Source organism: Osmerus eperlanus, chromosome 12, assembly GCF_963692335.1.
Source record: "Osmerus eperlanus chromosome 12, fOsmEpe2.1, whole genome shotgun sequence".
Classification (NCBI taxonomy): domain Eukaryota; kingdom Metazoa; phylum Chordata; class Actinopteri; order Osmeriformes; family Osmeridae; genus Osmerus; species Osmerus eperlanus.
This window is the reverse complement of record NC_085029.1, coordinates 16,702,902-16,720,894: the sequence shown is the minus strand read 5'-3', so window position 1 is coordinate 16,720,894 and position 17,993 is coordinate 16,702,902. Positions and strand designations below refer to the sequence as shown.

The following is a 17,993-nucleotide window of genomic DNA, read 5'->3' as shown; positions in this document are numbered from 1 at the left end:
TATTACGTGCTACAAGTGATAATGACACGTTATTTAATGTATTGTACATTGTATTTCACAAATATATTCATGACACAATGTTTGTGTACAATCATTGGTGAAACAATCATTCTTTGCCACATTCCTCCTCTCTCCCTCCTTTAGGAATTATTGACATTCTTAAGAACACAAAAACCTAATGCTTATACAAATGATTAAGTTCACAATGACCCTCCTTTTCTCAGACAGTAGAACACTGAAGGGCCTGTCAGGTCACCTCCGCTGTCACCCAGGTGACAGGTTCAAGAAACTTGTCAACTTGTCAGGTTCTTACTTCTCTTTTTACAAACACAAAAAAAATGATCTTCTCATAGATGAAAGAAAATGAGAGATAGTCACTCATAAAAATATATCAAAAGACAACGATGAAACTATGTGCAGTAAATCTTCTATTCAATCTGAAAAACAGTCAACTGTAAGCATTTAGAAACCACAGCTACTGTTTGTGTTTGGCAAATAGGTGGGAAGATACAACAGTGAGTTGAAAGAAGAGGACAGAATTGATGGGTGACTTCACATTTTCCAACTTGACAACCGTCGAAAGAAAACTAAGCTGCATGTAGTAAAAGTTGTTTGACAGTTTACACTGTTTCCGATGGGGGGGAAAGAAAAGTATAAATGAAGAAGTATTTTCATTTCTGTACAGAAGTGGCACTTGTAATCATCAGTCCTCCTGCGCATCCTAACCCTGCCCTCATTCAGACTTCAGTTCAGCTGGGAGGATGGTGCTGGTAGAGTCAGTTAATACAAGCTGCACAGGTCCTGTTTATCTCAGCTAAACCCTCTGGATCTCAAAGAGTCGGACATCCGTGTCATACCAGATTGGGGGATCCACGTTTCTGTGGCAACAGGAGCACAAGGAAGGAAGGAAAAAAAAATGTGATTGTTCAAATTCTCCAGAGGAGTACCATGACAACCGCAAAGCAGTTCGCGGCATGGATTCAGCAGGTGTCAGACCCAATAAAGACCAACTGACGTGTTTAGGTTACAGAGTGACTGATACACAATGGAATAAACAAGTACAAATACAGTTTCCATTGAATTATTTTCTTCTAGGGATCAGCATGAGTTAGTCCAGTCTTCACATAGAGTGTACTAGTGTTCACTTTATGGCCTTGAAGGGGGTGCGATGACAATTTAATCAAATCCAAATAACTATTTTAAATACGTTTAAAATAGGAGTTGAATACTTCATTTTTGTGATTGTTCTGGTGATCTAAAGGGCTAGGGTTTGGGTTAGGGCTAGGGTTAGGGTTAGACCAGATTTAGCTCACCGTAAGTAGATGACTCCCCACATGTACGTGCGGAACCACATGGCGGTGCCAGCGTTGGCCTGGTACTTCCTGATGAGGATGGGGTGAGGAACAGGGAGGAGGCCCACCAGCGTTCCATGCTGGAGGAACTTCAGGATCTCCGATTCATCCGTCAAACCCCTTGAGAGGATAACCAGACACACACACACACACATCACTCTCCCGTCAAGCTGTTCTACGGGACGGTTTTCTGTTTCTGATGTTCGTCACCACAGATGGAAGCCCCACAACCTTGTCTGATCCTCTCTCCTGGCCCAGCGCCCCCTGGAGGAACAGCAGGGTCTTGTCTCTTACTTGTCTATGCAGATCTTCTCCACCTGAGGAACCAGGACCTGTAGCAGCCTCATGATGGTCTGCAGAGGAAGCTTGGTCTTCCAGGAGAGCACCTGACACAGCACATCACACCTGGTCAGCAATGTTCAACATCGTACGACTTCTAAATCCTCTTTTGACCAGGCTTCTCAGAGGTAAGAGCCGCATATTAACGGGGCGGCATATCTCACCCAGTCTGGGGAGGGGCTCCAGTATGTGGTCGATGACGAGACACTGGACATGCGACTTCTGGGCGTCGCTGACCCTGACTGGAAGATCTCCTGACAGGAAAACAAGAAGACACGCCCCGTTTCACAACGTGGTCGGTAAAAACCTTGCCATCCCTCACAGAGAACCCTCTCAGAGTCGTCCTTACGTCGTTCTCTCTTTCCGAGTTGGACTCGGTGTCGCTGGGCGCCGCGATCCCGCTGTGGTCGGCAGCCGCGTTCGTGGGAAAGCGGCTGTGGTCGGCAGCCGCGTTCGGGGGAGAGCGGCTGTGCTGCAGAGCAACCAGGGTGCCGTCCTCAGACACCTGAGTCTTCTCTGTCAGCTTGTCGATACCTGCACGGTCAAAACATCACCCACGCTATGAATACAAACACTTCTCACGACCTCTGAAAAGCAAACCAAAACCGAACGCCTCAAATAACCGGTATCAACTGAGAGATAGGACTTGGTTCAAGGTCAGCACAGCCGGACCCTGAACACCCTATGTGCGTTGAGAACAGCAGAGTCTACCTGGTGTGGCCACCAGGCTGGCTTTGAGGGTGCCTGGCTCAGCCAGGATGGCGGGGCGAGAGCCCTCCATGGAGCTGATCTCCTGGGAGGAGGTGCGGGACATGCCGGAGGCTGCTGTCTTCTTCTTCTTCTGCAGAGCCGTCTGGATGGACGCCGTGTCGGACGGCAGGTTGGCGAGCTGGTGGAAGATGCTGCGCTTGCGGATGATGGCATACACCAAGTTACAGTTACCTGAAAGACAAAAGACGCTCAACAGATGAGAAAATCAGTCTCTATGGACTCTGTGGAAAGCACAACCTCCATGGAGACATCTGACTGACTACACACCAGATGTTCCGTTAACAAATTCAGAGCTACACACCTTAAAGCACTAAAGTGTGATTACATATCCGCATCGGCAACAACAAGGACCAGCAAACAACTTACCATCAAACTGGTACTGGATGATGTTGTTGAAGACCTCCAGGAGGAAGAAGACCAGGTGGTGGTTCTGGGAGGTGGAGAAGAGGAACCAGGTGGTGGAGAACGCCTCCAGGAGGTGGAGCAGCTTGTTGGCTGCCACCATGGACAGACTCTTTAGGTAAGGAGACACTGTGGAGGGCATGGGAACAGCGTGTACGCTCAGGACACTGCAGTGTACATGTTCAGCCACCAGGAGGCAACGGGAGTGTTTCATTAAGATCCTCACCGTTCACGATGATGGTGAGCAGGCAGTCAAACAGGGGCTGCAGCCGTTGGTGACCACTGGTGATGATTTTGTGGAAGATCTAGGCAATAATAGTTTGGACGCATTTAGAACAATACTCCTCTCAAATTTCACTTCCATCTCAAATCAAATCAATTTGTATAGCCCTTTTTACAAGCAATGTCACAGAGGGCTTCACACATGCCCATAGAACTGCCCCTCAGCCAACCTCAAACCCTCAAGGAAGACAAGGAAAAACTGACAGAAAAACTCACTAGAGGAGGAAAGAAAATGGAGGAAACCTTCCTAGACGACACAGTGTGAGACAGGCCTGTGGAGGGTCCAGGAGTAACTCACCACGATGAGGAGGTCAGCGTGAGTCCCAGTGAACACAGGGATGTCCATGGGCACCCGGACAGAGTACGGCTTGTTCAGACGCACGCCAAAGTTTCTCTCTCCGCTGAGCAGCAACAGGATGAACACACCGATGTGCATTAGGCCCACGCAGGCTGCAGGTGGGCAAGATGGGCAAGATGGGCTCACGGTCAAGGCCAGACACACACAGAAACGTGCCACACACACACACACAGTATGACGTTATGAGTCAGAGAGAGTGCAGCGTGGCTCACACTGATCCGCTCTGGCGTCGTTTAGGTAGAACAGGATGGGGACCAGGATGTCCAGTACATCGCTGCTCTTCAGCACAAAGAACAAAAACTTCTGAAACACACAAACACAAACACGCACACACACACAAGCACACACATAGTGGTGAGCTTGCCCATTCTACTGTATCCCAGGCCTGGGACTGAGAACAGTGGAACTCAATAAAATGCCCTGAGCTAAAAAAAAAAAAAAAAAATCCTGTTGACTGAGAGGTTGAAAGGCGTTGACTTAATGTTCTCCTGACCCTGAACGAGGAAACTCAAGACTTTATGAAAACATCCGTCATGTCATCAAAATGCAGGATTGCTCAAACAATGAGCATGCCACAGTGCCAGAGGCAGGCTCCCCTCAGTCCCAGATGGCAGCGATGCAGTTAGTTTGTCCCAGTTCAAGAGAAAGGGCAGCCCTCCAACGCAGCTGTGCTCTACACATGAGTCAATGCTACTCACGCTGCCTTCACTACATAACAGTAGAAAACACAACCACAAGAATAACTTTCCCTTTCCATAACAAGCTGTGGGAACCTTCCTCCATGACCACAGCTGTTGGGAAGCGTTTAGGTGGAGGAGGTAAGATGTGGAAGAAAAAAAATGTCCATGTAAACAAATTAAAAAAAAAGGTTTAAAAAAAACGTCAAACTTGTTTGGGTCGTGTTGTGAGTAAAAACAGTGAGTTAGCGCTCAAAAACCTTGTTGAAGTCGCAGAGCTTCCAGAAGAGAACCAGGAGTTCCTGGTGGAACTGGATCTTCTTGGTGGAGTTGGGTAGATATGTCTGGACCAGGGGGTTGGTCAGTAGCCGAGCCAGGCCCTTCAGGATGAAGCTGAAGTCCTGGAGGACGAGGAGACAAAAGAACAGTCAGCTCCTTTCCTGATTGTCTCTCAGGAAGGTGAGGAGCATTCGATAGGACTTCTAGGTCTTCTCTCACCTCCTCTCTGTGGATTCTGGACAGGTAGTTCACAAACAGGTTATCAGGTCCTACGGGCTGAGGAAGAACGAACATCTTCAGTGAGAACAAGACGGGGATTCTATTCAAAGGATTCAACCACAACCTATGAATCCATTAGGATCCAGACTCTTCCCCAGGTATGAAGGACTGTGGACGGGTCAGTCTCACCTCCTGCTCCTCCATGGTGGAGGGGGAGTCCGAGGGGTCCACATCTGGGAGGGCGACGGTGGCCTCGTGCTCCAGTGTGACGATGAGGATCTGGACGGCGTGCTCCACCAGCTGCTCCCGGTAGTCGGAGACCAGCAGGTGGTTGTAGGGGATGCCGTAGCCCACTGGGTCGTAGGCACACACCACGTTGAGCAGGGAGGTGAAGAGAGGCAGGGCGTGTCTGGGAGGGAGGTGAAGAGAGGCAGGGCATGTCTGAGAGGGAGGTGAAGAGAGGCAGGGCGTGTCTGAGAGGGAGGTGAAGAGAGGCAGGGCATGTCTGAGAGGGAGGTGAAGAGAGGCAGGGCGTGTCTGAGAGGGAGGTGAAGAGAGGCAGGGCGTGTCTGAGAGGGAGGTGAAGAGAGGCAGGGCATGTCTGAGAGGGAGGTGAAGAGAGGCAGGGCGTGTCTGAGAGGGAGGTGAAGAGAGGCAGGGCGTGTCTGAGAGGGAGGTGAAGAGAGGCAGGGCGTGTCTGAGAGGGAGGTGAAGAGAGGCAGGGCGTGTCTGAGAGGGAGGTGAAGAGAGGCAGGGCGTGTCTGAGAGGGAGGTGAAGAGAGGCAGGGCGTGTCTGAGAGGGAGGTGAAGAGAGGCAGGGCGTGTCTGAGAGGGAGGTGAAGAGAGGCAGGGCATGTCTGAGAGGGAGGTGAAGAGAGGCAGGGCATGTCTGAGAGGGAGGTGAAGAGAGGCAGGGCATGTCTGAGAGGGAGGTGAAGAGAGGCAGGGCGTGTCTGAGAGGGAGGTGAAGAGAGGCAGGGCGTGTCTGAGAGGGAGGTGAAGAGAGGCAGGGCATGTCTGAGAGGGATGGGGGTGGGAGGAGGGAGGGAGGGGAGACGGAGGTGTCGTAGATCATGGGGGTGCGTTTGCATGTGTGTGCGTGCGTGTGTGTGCGTGCGTGCTACCTGTTGTCTGTGGAGCTGAAGAACGTCACCCAGGGGTTGAGGATGTTGCTGTCGGAGGAGGGGGCCAGGTACATGGCCTCTGAGAAGCAGGTCAGCAGCAGCTTCAAGAGCTCCGTCCTGAACACAGAAATAAGCCCGCTAGCTCTCCAGAAGGAGGGGTGGAGACAGAACTACAGGAAAAGGGAGAGAGAGACAGAGAGAGAGACAGAGACAGAGACAGAGACAGAGACAGAGAGAGAGAGAGAGAGAGAGAGAGAGAGAGAGAGAGAGAGAGAGAGAGAGAGAGAGAGAGAGAGAGAGAGAGAGAGAGAGAGAGAGAGATTGCTGCCGGCTAGCTCACCTGTTGAGGTCGTGGATGTAGTTGAGGGGGGGGGACTGAGCAAAACCCACCCCGGCCTCCCAGATGTACTCACAGCTGTCTATCGAATGCATGTCCTCGGCCAGGTCCTGCACAGAGAGAACAGACCAACAGACCTTCAGCCAAGGCTACCACCACATTTCCATGAGATATGAAAAAATAACTCCAACTGCTTATCTGGAATGAGCAGAGCAGTGAGTCAGGATAAAATGTGGTGATGGAAGAGTACATATTCATGTGTGAGACTGTACAGGTAATGATGAGGGTGAAGATTCTGGATTTCTGACACACACAGATGAGCAGTTATGTTGACTCTGTCCTGGGTGCTGACCCAGGGTTAGGGTTCGGGTTCGAACAGAGGGGGAATGGTTTCATTGCAAAAGGCTACACTCCACGACTACATTATTTTCTGCCATCTACTGCTGAGATAAAACTTAATACTGACATAAAACAGTATGGCAAAAATTCTTCTGACGTGTTTAACGTGTTTCCTGTGAAACAAAGTGATGTTAGGTAAACGGTGGTGAAAGACCACACAAGGTCACACCCAGGAGAGGAGACAGTGCTTGGATGTCGGCACGCAGTATTGACAGTTATTTCCGACATCAAGACAAGTGACACAGCGAGGAAGGGCGGAGCGGGGAGCCAGTGTTCACACGTGACACAGCGAGGCAGCGAGGCAGGGCGGAGCAGGGAGCCAGTGTTCACACGTGACACAGCGAGGCAACGAGGCAGGGCGGAGCAGGGAGCCAGTGTTCACACGTACGCTCGCCTTGTGCCTCGCATGCGGAGCAAGCCGGACACTCGGCCCAAAATAACCACCCACGAGACCTCATGTGAGATAACAGGGACTGACAAAAACAAAAAAGGGCCCGACTTACTATTTTACTGTTACTTTGCTTGAAGGGCAGCAACATAGAATCATATGTACATCGTTGATTATCATTTCGGGAAGACGACCTGAACTCCTCATAAAACCAGGCAAAATGTAATTTTAAAATTTGTAAGAATTTTAATAATCATTTACCAACAGTACACATGAATATTTTTATATTTATTCTTTTTTTATACTTCATTGGTTTGGTGGCCCACCTGTATTACCCTAGCGGATGGTCCACGGCTCACAGCTTGGGAATCGCTGCTTTTGTGTATGTGTGTGTGTGTGTGTACACTTGTGTGTGTGTGTGTGTGTACACCTGTGTGTGATTAGCGAGTCCTTGAAGCAGCAGGGACGAATAAAACCTCTGGCAGTTCTCCACTAACATGATTTCTTACTTGGTGTGACATTTCCTTAAGTGGGGGTGAGTGAGTGAGAAAGAAAGAGAGAGAGATATTTGAGAAAGAGAGAGAGAGAGAGAGAGAGAGAGAGAGAGAGAGAGAGAGAGAGAGAGAGAGAGAGAGAGAGAGAGAGAGAGAGAGAGTAGTGGTCATCCAGAGGATCAGACAGGCAGCCATTTTCCCTCACCTCCTCCACACAGCAAGACTGTTGGTGTTTGCTCAGTGGATAAGGAGCTCTATCCTTTCCTCAGCCCAGTTCACAAACATGGCTGTGAGCCACACCTCTCTCTCACAGCAGAGACGACAGTCACTCATTAACCCTGGCAGGCACCCTGCTCCGGGGATGGGGTGGAGCTCACGGGGGGAGTAGTGTTCGCCACAGGGCAGAACAACAGGGGTAATAGCATAGATTTGCGCTGATAGACACGCATATTTGGAGGTGCGCATAAAAGTAAACACTAGTTCCTGTAAACACACTTTTTTCTCTTCAGATCCAGTTATTTTCCATCATAAGCAATGTTTGAAACTAAATGTTTAGGTTTCTCATTCAAAGGGCAGCAAAATGTTTGTCGTAGGTCATTTCTCATGGAGTATCATCAGCTCCAGGCTACACAAAGGTAATTTCTTCTATGTGCTTCTCAACACTGGCTGTTGTGTGGAGCCCAGGTGCACTGAGAATTCATGTAATAAACCGGTCAGGTTTGGGGGCACATTTGTGCGCTTGCCAGAAAGGCATTGAAATTATGGGGAGAAGAGAGGGAGTGTCTGTGTGTGTGTGTGTGTGTGTGTCTGTGTGTGTCTGTGTGGGTGTGTGTGTCTGTGTGTGTCTGTGTGGGTGTGTGTGTCTGTGTCTGTGTGTGTCTGTGTCTGTGTGTGTCTGTGTCTGTGTGTGTCTGTGTGTGTGTGTGTGTGTGTGTCTGTGTGGGTGTGTGGGTGTGTCTGTGTGTGTCTGTGTGTGTCTGTGTGTGTGTGTGTGTCTGTGTGTGTCTGTGTCTGTGTGTGTGTGTGTGTGTGTGTCTGTGTGTGTCTGTGTGTGTGTGTGTGTGGTAGTGGACTCACAGGGCCACTCTTCTTGTGACTGTGGACAGTGAAGTCAGGACAGAAGAGCAGGTCAGCGATGGCCATCAGCAGAGACTCAGCCAGAGGTCGGCCCTCATCATCACCTTCTTCCTGCTAGGGGACAAAAAACGATCATGAATTATTAACACACACGACTCATACAGGTTCTGTCGCAATACGTTAGGAGGATATGAAGTGAAGCGTTTCAAAGAATAACAGGTTCGGTTGCAATACGTTGGGGCAGGAAATAAAGTCCCACGGTCAGCATTTCAGGGAATAACATAAAAGAGCATTGAAAGTACTTTTTGTGTTACACAGTGAAATCCTCTCATGGAGGTATCTCTCACACACTGAGGACCTAAACGTTTCAAATCATCAGATTTACATTACGGGGAGTAGCTCTTTCACACTGCCGGTCCGCATTCACCCGGTCTAACACTTTAATTAAAGGTTATTCAATACCTCCCCAATTCAACCCCCAGACCGGAGGGAGAGAGACAATATGTCCAGTGTTCCCTCTCTAGGTAACAGGAGACCCAGGCTAGCCTAGCCAGCAGCAGCCATGGAAGGAAGGCCCCCTCTAACGAAGCCTTCCCTGGGCTAACGGTGACCTCACCACAGCCCCAGCCACCACAACTCATCTTCCACCCCTTTCCACCTGCTCTGGAAGTCTGAAAACACTCAGGACGTTCTGGAAATCACAGCCCCTGCCAACCAGCTGCAGAGGCAGGGTTAGCTCTCCAGTGAGGGGCTGAGATACTTTAACCCCGCCCGGCTGAAGGGGTGTTGACAGATCAAACCCCCGGCTGAGGAAGAAAGGTCCACCTGTCCTTGTGGCTTCACCACCCCACGGTGTGTCACATCACACTGCTGGGAACAGGACTCCAAACCTTCTCCTCCACATGGAAACAACTTAACCCTGACCCACTGAGATCCAATCTGTTTGAAGAGACCAGCCGAGAGACCTTTAAAAACAGCAGACAATACAATATGTGCTCAAACTGAGTGAATTCACAGATGGCATGGGGTGTAACCATAGTAAAGATGTTTGGTTTGTTGCCTTATCGGAAGCAAAGGGACTGGTTCCGTGTCTTAAGTGCATTCCTTAAGTGCTGCAGTCAAACCGCAGGGTTGAGGAAGCTAGCATGTGAACTATCACCTTACAGCTGAGACAAAGTAGTCCAGATAGACAGAAAAGTAGTCCAGATAGACAGAAAAGTAGTCCAGTTAGACAGGAAGTGCTGGTTGCCTGCACACACACTGAGTTCACAAACTGTGGGGATTGGTTAATGACAGGCTATCTTTCCGTCCTCAGGCGCCTGAACACACTCTCCAGAGAAGAGAAGTCACTCTCCGGTTTCTGATAAGAGCCGTGCCGTTTATCTCGGTGCCCACAGGAGAAATGACTAGAGACCCTCACTGAAACTTACAACGACCGTGACTGTGAATAATTGACCCAATTTGCATCATTCAGCATACTTTCAACTGCAATGTACTGTACACCTCACAGCGGTGGAAGGAAAACTGCCTTCCGGTGATGCCCAGAAATTCAACCCCATCTATCAAAGGTGTGCGGAGGGGTGGATAGTGAGGGAGATGATGTAAGACATCAGCATCTATGTTATCAACACTGCGATTGGAACTAGTTTTCCAGCGAGTCTCTCACCCCTGCCCTCCCTGCTCCAGGCACGGTGGACCAGAAGAAGCCCCTCCAGTCTGCATCCTCAAAGATGTAGGGCAGGATGCGGGTTAGCAGGCGGGTGCAGTTCAGGACAGTCCGTCTCTCCTTCTCTGATTGACAGCCGCACTCTGCACCCTGGACTAGCTTCTCCACTGCCTGAAACCCAGAGGTAACACAACACTTAGACCACCAGAAAACAAGACCAGGCACATATTATCCAAAAACAAATGTTTAGATGCATTGGCCGAGCTGACTGTTTGCTCATTTCGCAGACCGCTAATGCACAGGAGTAAAATTCAATATACAGCACCCCACAGGGGATGAATGTGTGACCTCTGACCCCTGTAAGGGGTGACCCCACTACGTGAGAACAACAAACAGCCGCATTCCTTTCACACTGACTGTATCCAAGACATTTGGCCCCAGCAAAGATAATCAAACACCAGACAGGGCCAGACAGACACACGCACCTGCAGTCCATCTCATGCCGCTCATTTCAAATGTGTTTGTGGAATTACAGGGACACACGATGACACTCTGACGATGCACATTACCTTATAGCAAAGGGTTGCCAGGTTTGACGGGGATTCCTCTCTCACGGCTCGTATCTCGGCTGCAGGCACAAGAGCAAACATGTCCTGGACTGTGGTGGCGGTGTCGGCCCAGAACTGGTCCCAGAAGGCATCGTCTGTGGCTTCCACCGGCTGGGGAAGATGGGGCACAAGACAGGGTTCTGTAACGTTTCCCATGACCAGAGCAGTGAATGAGAGTGCCTCATCTTAAGCCAGACCTGGCTCTTACGTAACCCCCTCTGTGAAGAGCACAGGGGTTGTGATGCTGCTATTAACTCATATATTATTCACAGCTGTACAAGGCTGGGGAGGACTATAACTAAAGATAGACACTATTAAAAAACCCTGAATAGACGCACACTGTAAAATATAATATGTATCCATTCAAATGATTAAGTAAACCCAGCTAATGGTTTGTTTATTTTTATTCTGTTGGATTCTTCCAGATTAAACCTTAATTATGTTTTAATGTGTTCGTATCATGGGTTAAATATGTATAATACGTCTCATTTCCATATTATAGCCTACTGCGACGAGTAGCATAACATGTTTTAGAAATAAGCAATATCAATTCGACTCCACAGCCGGGAATCAAGTTTACCTTACAATAAATGCACCTGCCACTGAAAGCTATACAAACGTAATTGTAATAGGCCTAATGGTAAGAAAAATGTGTAGCCTACGTGTAATGTACAGCACAGACAACGTAAGCAATTCGTATGCCAACGTCATAGATAAACAAACTTAAATATCACATCGAGCTCATGATCGCAACGTTTAATGCTAGTAAAAATGCAGTTAAAGTGTCAACCATCTCTCACTCATGCGTCAGGCTGCAATTTATCCAACCATCTGGCACTCGAACTACTATTTTTTATCTTTCATGGAATAACTCAATAATATGTCGTCTAAATACAATATACCAAATGTGTTTTATTCAACCAACCTGTGTTTTGGTTGTGAGCTGTATCACTGCTTTTCGGAAGTGAAGTTTGGAATCAGCGTTGCCCATTTTCCAGAACAACTACTTGCTTCGCATGAAGCGCCTGTAGCGGTGAGTCGTGGATAATCTCTCTCATCCACCTCTGACAGCTGCTCTGCTCTCCCACTCAGTAGGATTTGAGCTAAGCAGGATCCACACAAAACGACTTCCGGGATCCAAATGTACATATTAGCTTTATTTTTCATTCACTGGCGTGCCATTAACCTTTTACACATTACGATGAATCAGCAACGCTTTTCACTTGTCAATTACGTGAATCAACACTGACCAGAAATGTGTAACATCATCACCATTTTCCTCGAATTCAAAACACTAATTTCTCATTCGTTATTTCTTATTTTTAACAGCAGAGCCAAAGTGACTCCGTGTGATACAGAGGTTGGCTAAACCACACTGGTAAGGTGCGGATGGGCAATCCTTTCTCTGCGGAGAAATATGCTCTAGGTGGCGCAGTAGACTACAAAATGTTAAAGGTTATTGAAGAAAAACAATGATGTCGCCTGGTGCTTCTGATTACAAGAGTTTCAAAATGTTCACATTGACCGTTACTTATTATCAGTTGTGGCCTGTTGTGTACCTCAATCCTGAGAAGAGTGGACAACATTGTTGTCACTCTCATCGCTTAATATCACAAGGCCATTGGCAGTGACAAACTAATATCTGTTTGATGGTTCTCATGGAAACACTGGTGTGAACCACTGTGCAGTCACAGGGCGTGGGACTAATTGGGGTGGGAACTCTGTAACTAGAAAACTAGAAGAAGTTACAAAACATAACGTCTCAATACAATCCAGGAAAATGATGTCAATCATCTAGTTTCAGCTGCTCCCTGTTTAAGAAAAGCTACACATTTGAACTCCTTTTGGCATGCTCCTGAATATTTTATCTATCTGGATTAGGGTTTGGATGAGTAAGCAAAATATTCATAATTTTCAATGGCAATGACAAACATCCAAATGTGTCAGGATGTCAGACAACCTCCTCCCACCCAAACAACTCCTCCCACCTCACATAAAGAGGCTGTATTCCTTGCAGAGAGACATAAACCAGAGGACTAGCCCCTACAAACCCAACTAGAGCTTTGCACTGTCAGATACCCAGTTTGAATTATAAAAAAAAAAAATTGAAACTTAATATATATTGTAAGAACAGAAAAGATGTCAGTCTTACTTATTTTAACCACAGTGCTGACAGCTGTGGCGATGACAGGCGCAGTGAGTATACACTTGGGTTTTCTTTTTCAACATATTTTGTTCTGTTATACTCTTTCACCTGTAACTGTTTTGCCTCGTTTTGCCTTGGTTTTACCTTGGTTTTACCTGTTTTGTTTTGGTATTTGATGATTAATTTCTCCTTTTTGGTTCTACTAACCCTGCACAAAGTTGGTCATGCTTTGGATTCTGTTGGAAAACATTGTTTGTTTGGTATGAACACAAAAATTCATTCCATCTTTTTTTCCTTTTCTTTGTAGGGCTTGTCGAGACAGAACAGAAGGATCTCTTTTCATTTCTCCATAGGAAGATCAGGTACAGTCAAGCATGTGTCTATTCTGCCTCACTGACTAATGCGCGTTGATGGTGCCTGACTCATGCTCATGGATTGACATTCACTCAACACCTTCTGCAGGTGAAATCTGCCTCAATGGAGGCACCTCGATCCCTTCCCTGAGTGGAGACCACATGTTCTGCGCATGTGCTAAAGGGTTCATGGGGAAACGCTGTGAGACAGGTGAGGACTGTTACCTTACACAGGAGTCAGGTGGCTGAGCGGTTAGAGAATCAGGCTAGTAATCAGAAGGTCGCTGGTTCGATTCCCGGCCGTGTCAAATGACGTTGTGTCCTTGGGCAAGGCACTTCATCCTACTTGCCTCGAGGGGAATGTCCCTGTACTTACTGTAAGTCGCTCTGGATAAGCGTCTGCTAAATGACTAAATGTAAATGTACAGCCGTGGAACATCCAAACTGTCTGCCTCTCTGATTGGCTGGTCAGTAGGAGTAACAGAGCTTGTGATTAGAAGGTCCGTTGCTATTCCTGTCATCAATGGGGGACATGAAATGGCTACTTTTCTCAATTTCTTTAGATACTACCGCCAGCTGTTACAACGGCATTGGTCTATATTACAGAGGAACAGTGTCCCATTCTAAGAGCGGTCTGCGGTGTGTGGAATGGGACTTTGACACTAGAGAGAGTCTGATGACATCAGATGTCCGATCAGGGAGGCATAACTACTGCAGGTAGGAGATGAATACGTAGATCTGTGTATTATAGAGTGGGATGCATGCAGGGCTATCGTATTTGATAGATGTCTGATGTCTGATGTTTTATCTTCAGAAACCTGGAGTTCAGACGTCGTCCATGGTGTTACGTCATGAAGGGTCATCTGCTGGTTCAGGAATATTGTGATATCCCTCGGTGTGACTTTGGCACAAGTAAGTGAATATTATAGTGAACAGATAGATTTTTTTATCATCGACATCCCCTTTATTAAAAACACACTGCAAATGTGTAGGTTTTGATCCTACAGGTCCACCCGAAAATCACCCCACTGAGCCTAACACGGGTAGAGTCCGTTTTCAATCTGAACAAGCTTGATGTGTAGGTGTTTATGGTCTTGATTAATGACACGATGGAAAACTTGTCTTCCAGTAACCACATGTGGCCAGCGTCCTAGAGGGCAGATGAAGATTGTTGGGGGGACAGCTGCAGCTGTAGAATCCCACCCATGGATAGCTGCCATATTTTGGAAGGGTAGGTCTCAGAAGAGGGCGTTCCGCTGCGGAGGAAGCTTGATATCTCCCTGCTGGGTCCTCACTGCCGCCCACTGCTTTCCTGACGGGTAAGGCTTTTGAGATTTCCTGAAAGTCAACACCGGCTGGGTTACTGCAGAGAAGCCGCAGGGAATCGCACATTCGTTCAGGCTTTCTGTTCTCTTACGAGTCTCTCGCAGGACAATATTTGGAACCAGGCACTGAAATGTGTGTTTTTCTCCCAGTTCTTTCACCAAAACTCGCCGGTTTTCTGTCACACTGGGGAAAAGTGCAATCAATGAAACCGATGACACCAATGAACAAACATTTCAGGTGGAAGAGGTTATAATCCACTCCGACTTTGACAACAGCGAGGGGAATTTTAATAATGACATTGGTTAGTGTGCCATGGTTGTCTTCATCTACAGTATATAAAAGCCTGCCCTGTAGGGCCTTCAGTCTAATGTTTGAGGACTCATGTTTCCCCAGCGTTGCTGAAGCTGAGGGCTACGGCGGGCCAATGTGCAGAGCAGACAAGCTCTGTAAAGACAGTGTGTCTAGCACCAGCGGGCCAGACACTAAATCCTGGAATCTCTTGTGAGATTGCCGGCTACGGCAAGGAGAGGGAAGGTGGGTCAAAGACCTATAATTCAGACATGTATTCTCACACACCCACCATTGATTTTCAATCCTTAACATAATGGCTTTGTGTTTCAGGTTTATGGTACAACTCGCAGTACCTGAGAGAGGCCAAAGTGAATCTCTTGGCCAAGCGTGTGTGCCAAGGAAAGGAATACTACGGAAACCTGATCACGGATAATATGTTCTGTGCTGGTCTGCCTGACTGGAGTCAAGACGCTTGCAAGGTATATCAAGTACATTTACATTTAGTCATTTAGTAGACGCTCTTATCCAGAGCGACTTACAGTAAGTACAGGGACATTTCCCCTGAGGCAAGTAGGGTGAAGTGCCTAGCCCAAGGACACAACGTCATTTGACACAGCCGGGAATCGAACCAACAACCTTCCGATTACTAGCCCGATTCCCTAACCACTCAGCCACCTGACTCCCCTAGGCATCTTGTTCAAACATTGTCGCGTCTGCATTCGTTTATCCCCCACACTGACATGGATCTCTCTTCCCCAGGGTGACTCTGGGGGGCCTTTGGTGTGTGAGGTGGATAATCGGATGTTCCTCTTCGGCATCATCAGTTGGGGTGAAGGGTGTTCCAGGGTGCATCGGCCAGGCGTGTACACCACAGTGACCAACTACAACCGATGGATTGAGGAGAAGACTGGCCTGTCGTCCATTACCTCAGGCTCCATGTTCCCTTTAAAGTGACTTCAAGTCACTCTGAAAACAGAGTAAATCGAAGTGCATTTACAAATCTGAATACTTGTAGTTCTCAGCAAACTATTGGCCTCTGTTGGACTTTTGAATTGTGTTTTTCTGTAAATTGAATGTATATATAAAGTATTTCAGTGGTGCTACCTACTGTATAATGTGTTGTGCGATAGCCAGTGTTCCCATGCTGTTTTGTGGTCAAATGGGAAAATACATTTTTTACTTTCATAACTGATGTTGCTAAATATAACAATGATGTACATAATCATTCTTATTTTGGTTTTACATCTAGAACAACTATATGTACATAATCATGATGTGACTCTAATCTTATATTCTTTTATCCGTCCGTCTGTTTTTTATAAATAAAATCTGTGTGTGATTAATGAAACTATGATTTGTCATACTTGAAGCAGCACAACACTATTTTCTATACTAATATTCTTAGTTTCACGTTTTTTGAAACATTATTTCTTTATTTTCGAACCTCGAACCTCACTTTCAACCTTCTAAAAAACATTTTCGAAACTTTTTTTCCAAATGTTTATTTTTCTCAATCTTTAGATAATTTTTTTCAAAAAATATTTTTGAAACTCACAACACGACTCAAACAAGTTTAAAGTTTTTTCGGTACAATAGCTTTGTCTCATAACGTGCTAGTTTACATTTACATTTACATAGGTACTAGTTGCACAGTACCTATCAATAACTAATATCAGAGTGAACATCCGGTCTGGCTGATGTATTTCAGGGTGGAGTGAAGAGTGGATTTAGCGTGTGCTCTGCCCCAGGGGAAGGGGGGGAGTCCTGATAACAGTCGAGGCTTCACATGCAACGAGGGGATTAGTGGAAGCCCTGGAAGGGAGGCCCTAGCAGTGGCAGCTGGCCGTGGTATTTTGGTTTTGACGCCTACGTCACAGGAGAAAGTGTGGGAAAGGAGTGGAGTGTATAGTGCTGTAGCAGGACGTACACTCAGACTGACCCCACAGCTACCGTAACCCCTCATGACCTCATCTGGTTCCGGTTTTCCCAAGAGTAAGTAATTCAAGACAGACGGACGTGACTCAAATTTGACGGTGTGCTGGGACCCCCTGTGCAGTTTGACACACACACACACACACACACACACACACACACACACACACACACACACACACACACACACACACACACACACACACACACACACACACACACACACACACACACACACACACTGCCACTGGTAACAGTCAGTGTATGAACATGCATGCCAGTGGGAGAGGGGGGGGGACTGGGAAGGTCAGATGATTCAGTGTTTTTTAGCTTTGGTCCTTCTGAGAAACAGGTTGTTCATGCATTGTCCACTTGCAGTACTTGCATTTCTGTAATATTAACTATGTTTGACTCTTGGCTGCATTTACTGTGTACATCCACTAGAGGGTGATAGCCCTTCATTAATTCATGCAACGCTTCAGACTGTGTATGTGCTCTTCCATGAACAGCAGTGTGTAGGAGGAAGGAGACCACCCGCCTCGACCAGCCCGCCTCGACCTGCCCGCCTCGACCTGCCCGCCTCGACCAGCCCGCCTCGACCTGCCCGCCTCGACCAGCCCGCCTCGACCAGCCCGCCTCGACCTGCCCGCCTCGACCTGCCCGCCTCGATCTGCCCGCCTCGACCTGCCCGCCTCGACCAGCCCGCCTCGACCAGCCCGCCTCGACCAGCCCGCCTCGACCTGCCCGCCTCGACCTGCCCGCCTCGACCTGCCCGCCTCGACCAGCCCGCCTCGACCTGCCCGCCTCGACCAGCCCGCCTCGACCTGCCTGCCTCGACCTGCCCGCCTCGACCTGCCCGCCTCGACCTGCCCGCCTCGATCTGCCCGCCTCGACCAGCCCGTCTCGACCAGCCCGCCTCGACCTGCCCGCCTCGACCTGCCCGCCTCGACCAGCCAGCCTCGACCAGCCCGCCTCGACCAGCCCGCCTCGACCAGCCCGTCTCGACCAGCCCGTCTCGACCTGCCCGCCTCGACCTGCCCGCCTCGACCTGCCCGCCTCGACCTGCCCGCCTCGACCTGCCCGCCTCGACCAGCCCGCCTCGACCAGCCCGCCTCGACCTGCCCGCCTCGACCAGCCCGCCTCGACCAGCCCGTCTCGACCAGCCCGCCTCGA

General features: G+C 48.4%; 2 protein-coding genes across 5 annotated transcripts; one reads left to right on the top strand and one right to left on the bottom strand.

Moving 5' to 3' along the window:
* Positions 1-212: 212 nt before the first annotated feature.
* On the bottom strand, positions 213-11,909 carry LOC134030814 (protein HID1-like). Of its 2 annotated transcripts, none has more exons than XM_062474159.1 (19): positions 11,698-11,909; positions 10,734-10,883; positions 10,165-10,335; positions 8,499-8,609; positions 6,144-6,250; positions 5,804-5,920; positions 4,869-5,088; positions 4,680-4,736; positions 4,442-4,582; positions 3,717-3,807; positions 3,445-3,596; positions 3,091-3,169; positions 2,829-2,993; positions 2,403-2,633; positions 2,041-2,225; positions 1,856-1,945; positions 1,647-1,738; positions 1,314-1,472; positions 213-878 (listed from the first exon to the last, which is right to left on the bottom strand). In XM_062474159.1, the coding sequence occupies exons 1-19, from the start codon at positions 11,761-11,763 to the stop codon at positions 815-817; spliced, it is 2,448 nt and encodes an 815-aa protein (XP_062330143.1). In that variant the 5' UTR covers positions 11,764-11,909; the 3' UTR covers positions 213-814. The 2 variants fall into 2 exon arrangements, with proteins under 2 accessions (XP_062330143.1, XP_062330142.1); XM_062474158.1 differs by having other exon boundaries at positions 8,499-8,612; positions 11,698-11,907.
* An 873-nt stretch (positions 11,910-12,782) lies between these two features.
* LOC134030816 (tissue-type plasminogen activator-like) lies at positions 12,783-16,230 on the top strand. Of its 3 annotated transcripts, none has more exons than XM_062474163.1 (11): positions 12,783-12,968; positions 13,241-13,280; positions 13,381-13,482; positions 13,835-13,988; positions 14,086-14,183; positions 14,264-14,314; positions 14,401-14,590; positions 14,747-14,898; positions 14,991-15,131; positions 15,219-15,367; positions 15,648-16,230. In XM_062474163.1, exons 1-11 carry the CDS (start codon positions 12,912-12,914, stop codon positions 15,840-15,842), a joined length of 1,329 nt encoding a protein of 442 aa, XP_062330147.1. In that variant the 5' UTR covers positions 12,783-12,911; the 3' UTR covers positions 15,843-16,230. The 3 variants fall into 3 exon arrangements, with proteins under 3 accessions (XP_062330147.1, XP_062330146.1, XP_062330145.1); XM_062474162.1 differs by having other exon boundaries at positions 13,226-13,280; positions 14,279-14,314; XM_062474161.1 differs by having other exon boundaries at positions 13,226-13,280.
* The last annotated feature ends 1,763 nt before the right edge of the window (positions 16,231-17,993 follow it).

Excerpts from the sequence above, each read along its gene's own strand:
- LOC134030816 (XM_062474161.1), top strand. The coding sequence starts at position 12,912 with ATGTCAGTCTTACTTATTTTAACCACAGTGCTGACAGCTGTGGCGATG. Across the intron at positions 13,483-13,834 it reads GGGGAAACGCTGTGAGACAG|ATACTACCGCCAGCTGTTAC; the intron begins GTGAGGACTGTT and ends CAATTTCTTTAG. Across the intron at positions 15,368-15,647 it reads GGAGTCAAGACGCTTGCAAG|GGTGACTCTGGGGGGCCTTT; the intron begins GTATATCAAGTA and ends TCTCTTCCCCAG.
- LOC134030814 (XM_062474158.1), bottom strand. The coding sequence starts at position 11,763 with ATGGGCAACGCTGATTCCAAACTTCACTTCCGAAAAGCAGTGATACAG. Across the intron at positions 10,884-11,697 it reads AGCTCACAACCAAAACACAG|CCGGTGGAAGCCACAGACGA; the intron begins GTTGGTTGAATA and ends CATCTTCCCCAG. Across the intron at positions 4,737-4,868 it reads CCACCATGGAGGAGCAGGAG|CCCGTAGGACCTGATAACCT; the intron begins GTGAGACTGACC and ends GTTCTTCCTCAG.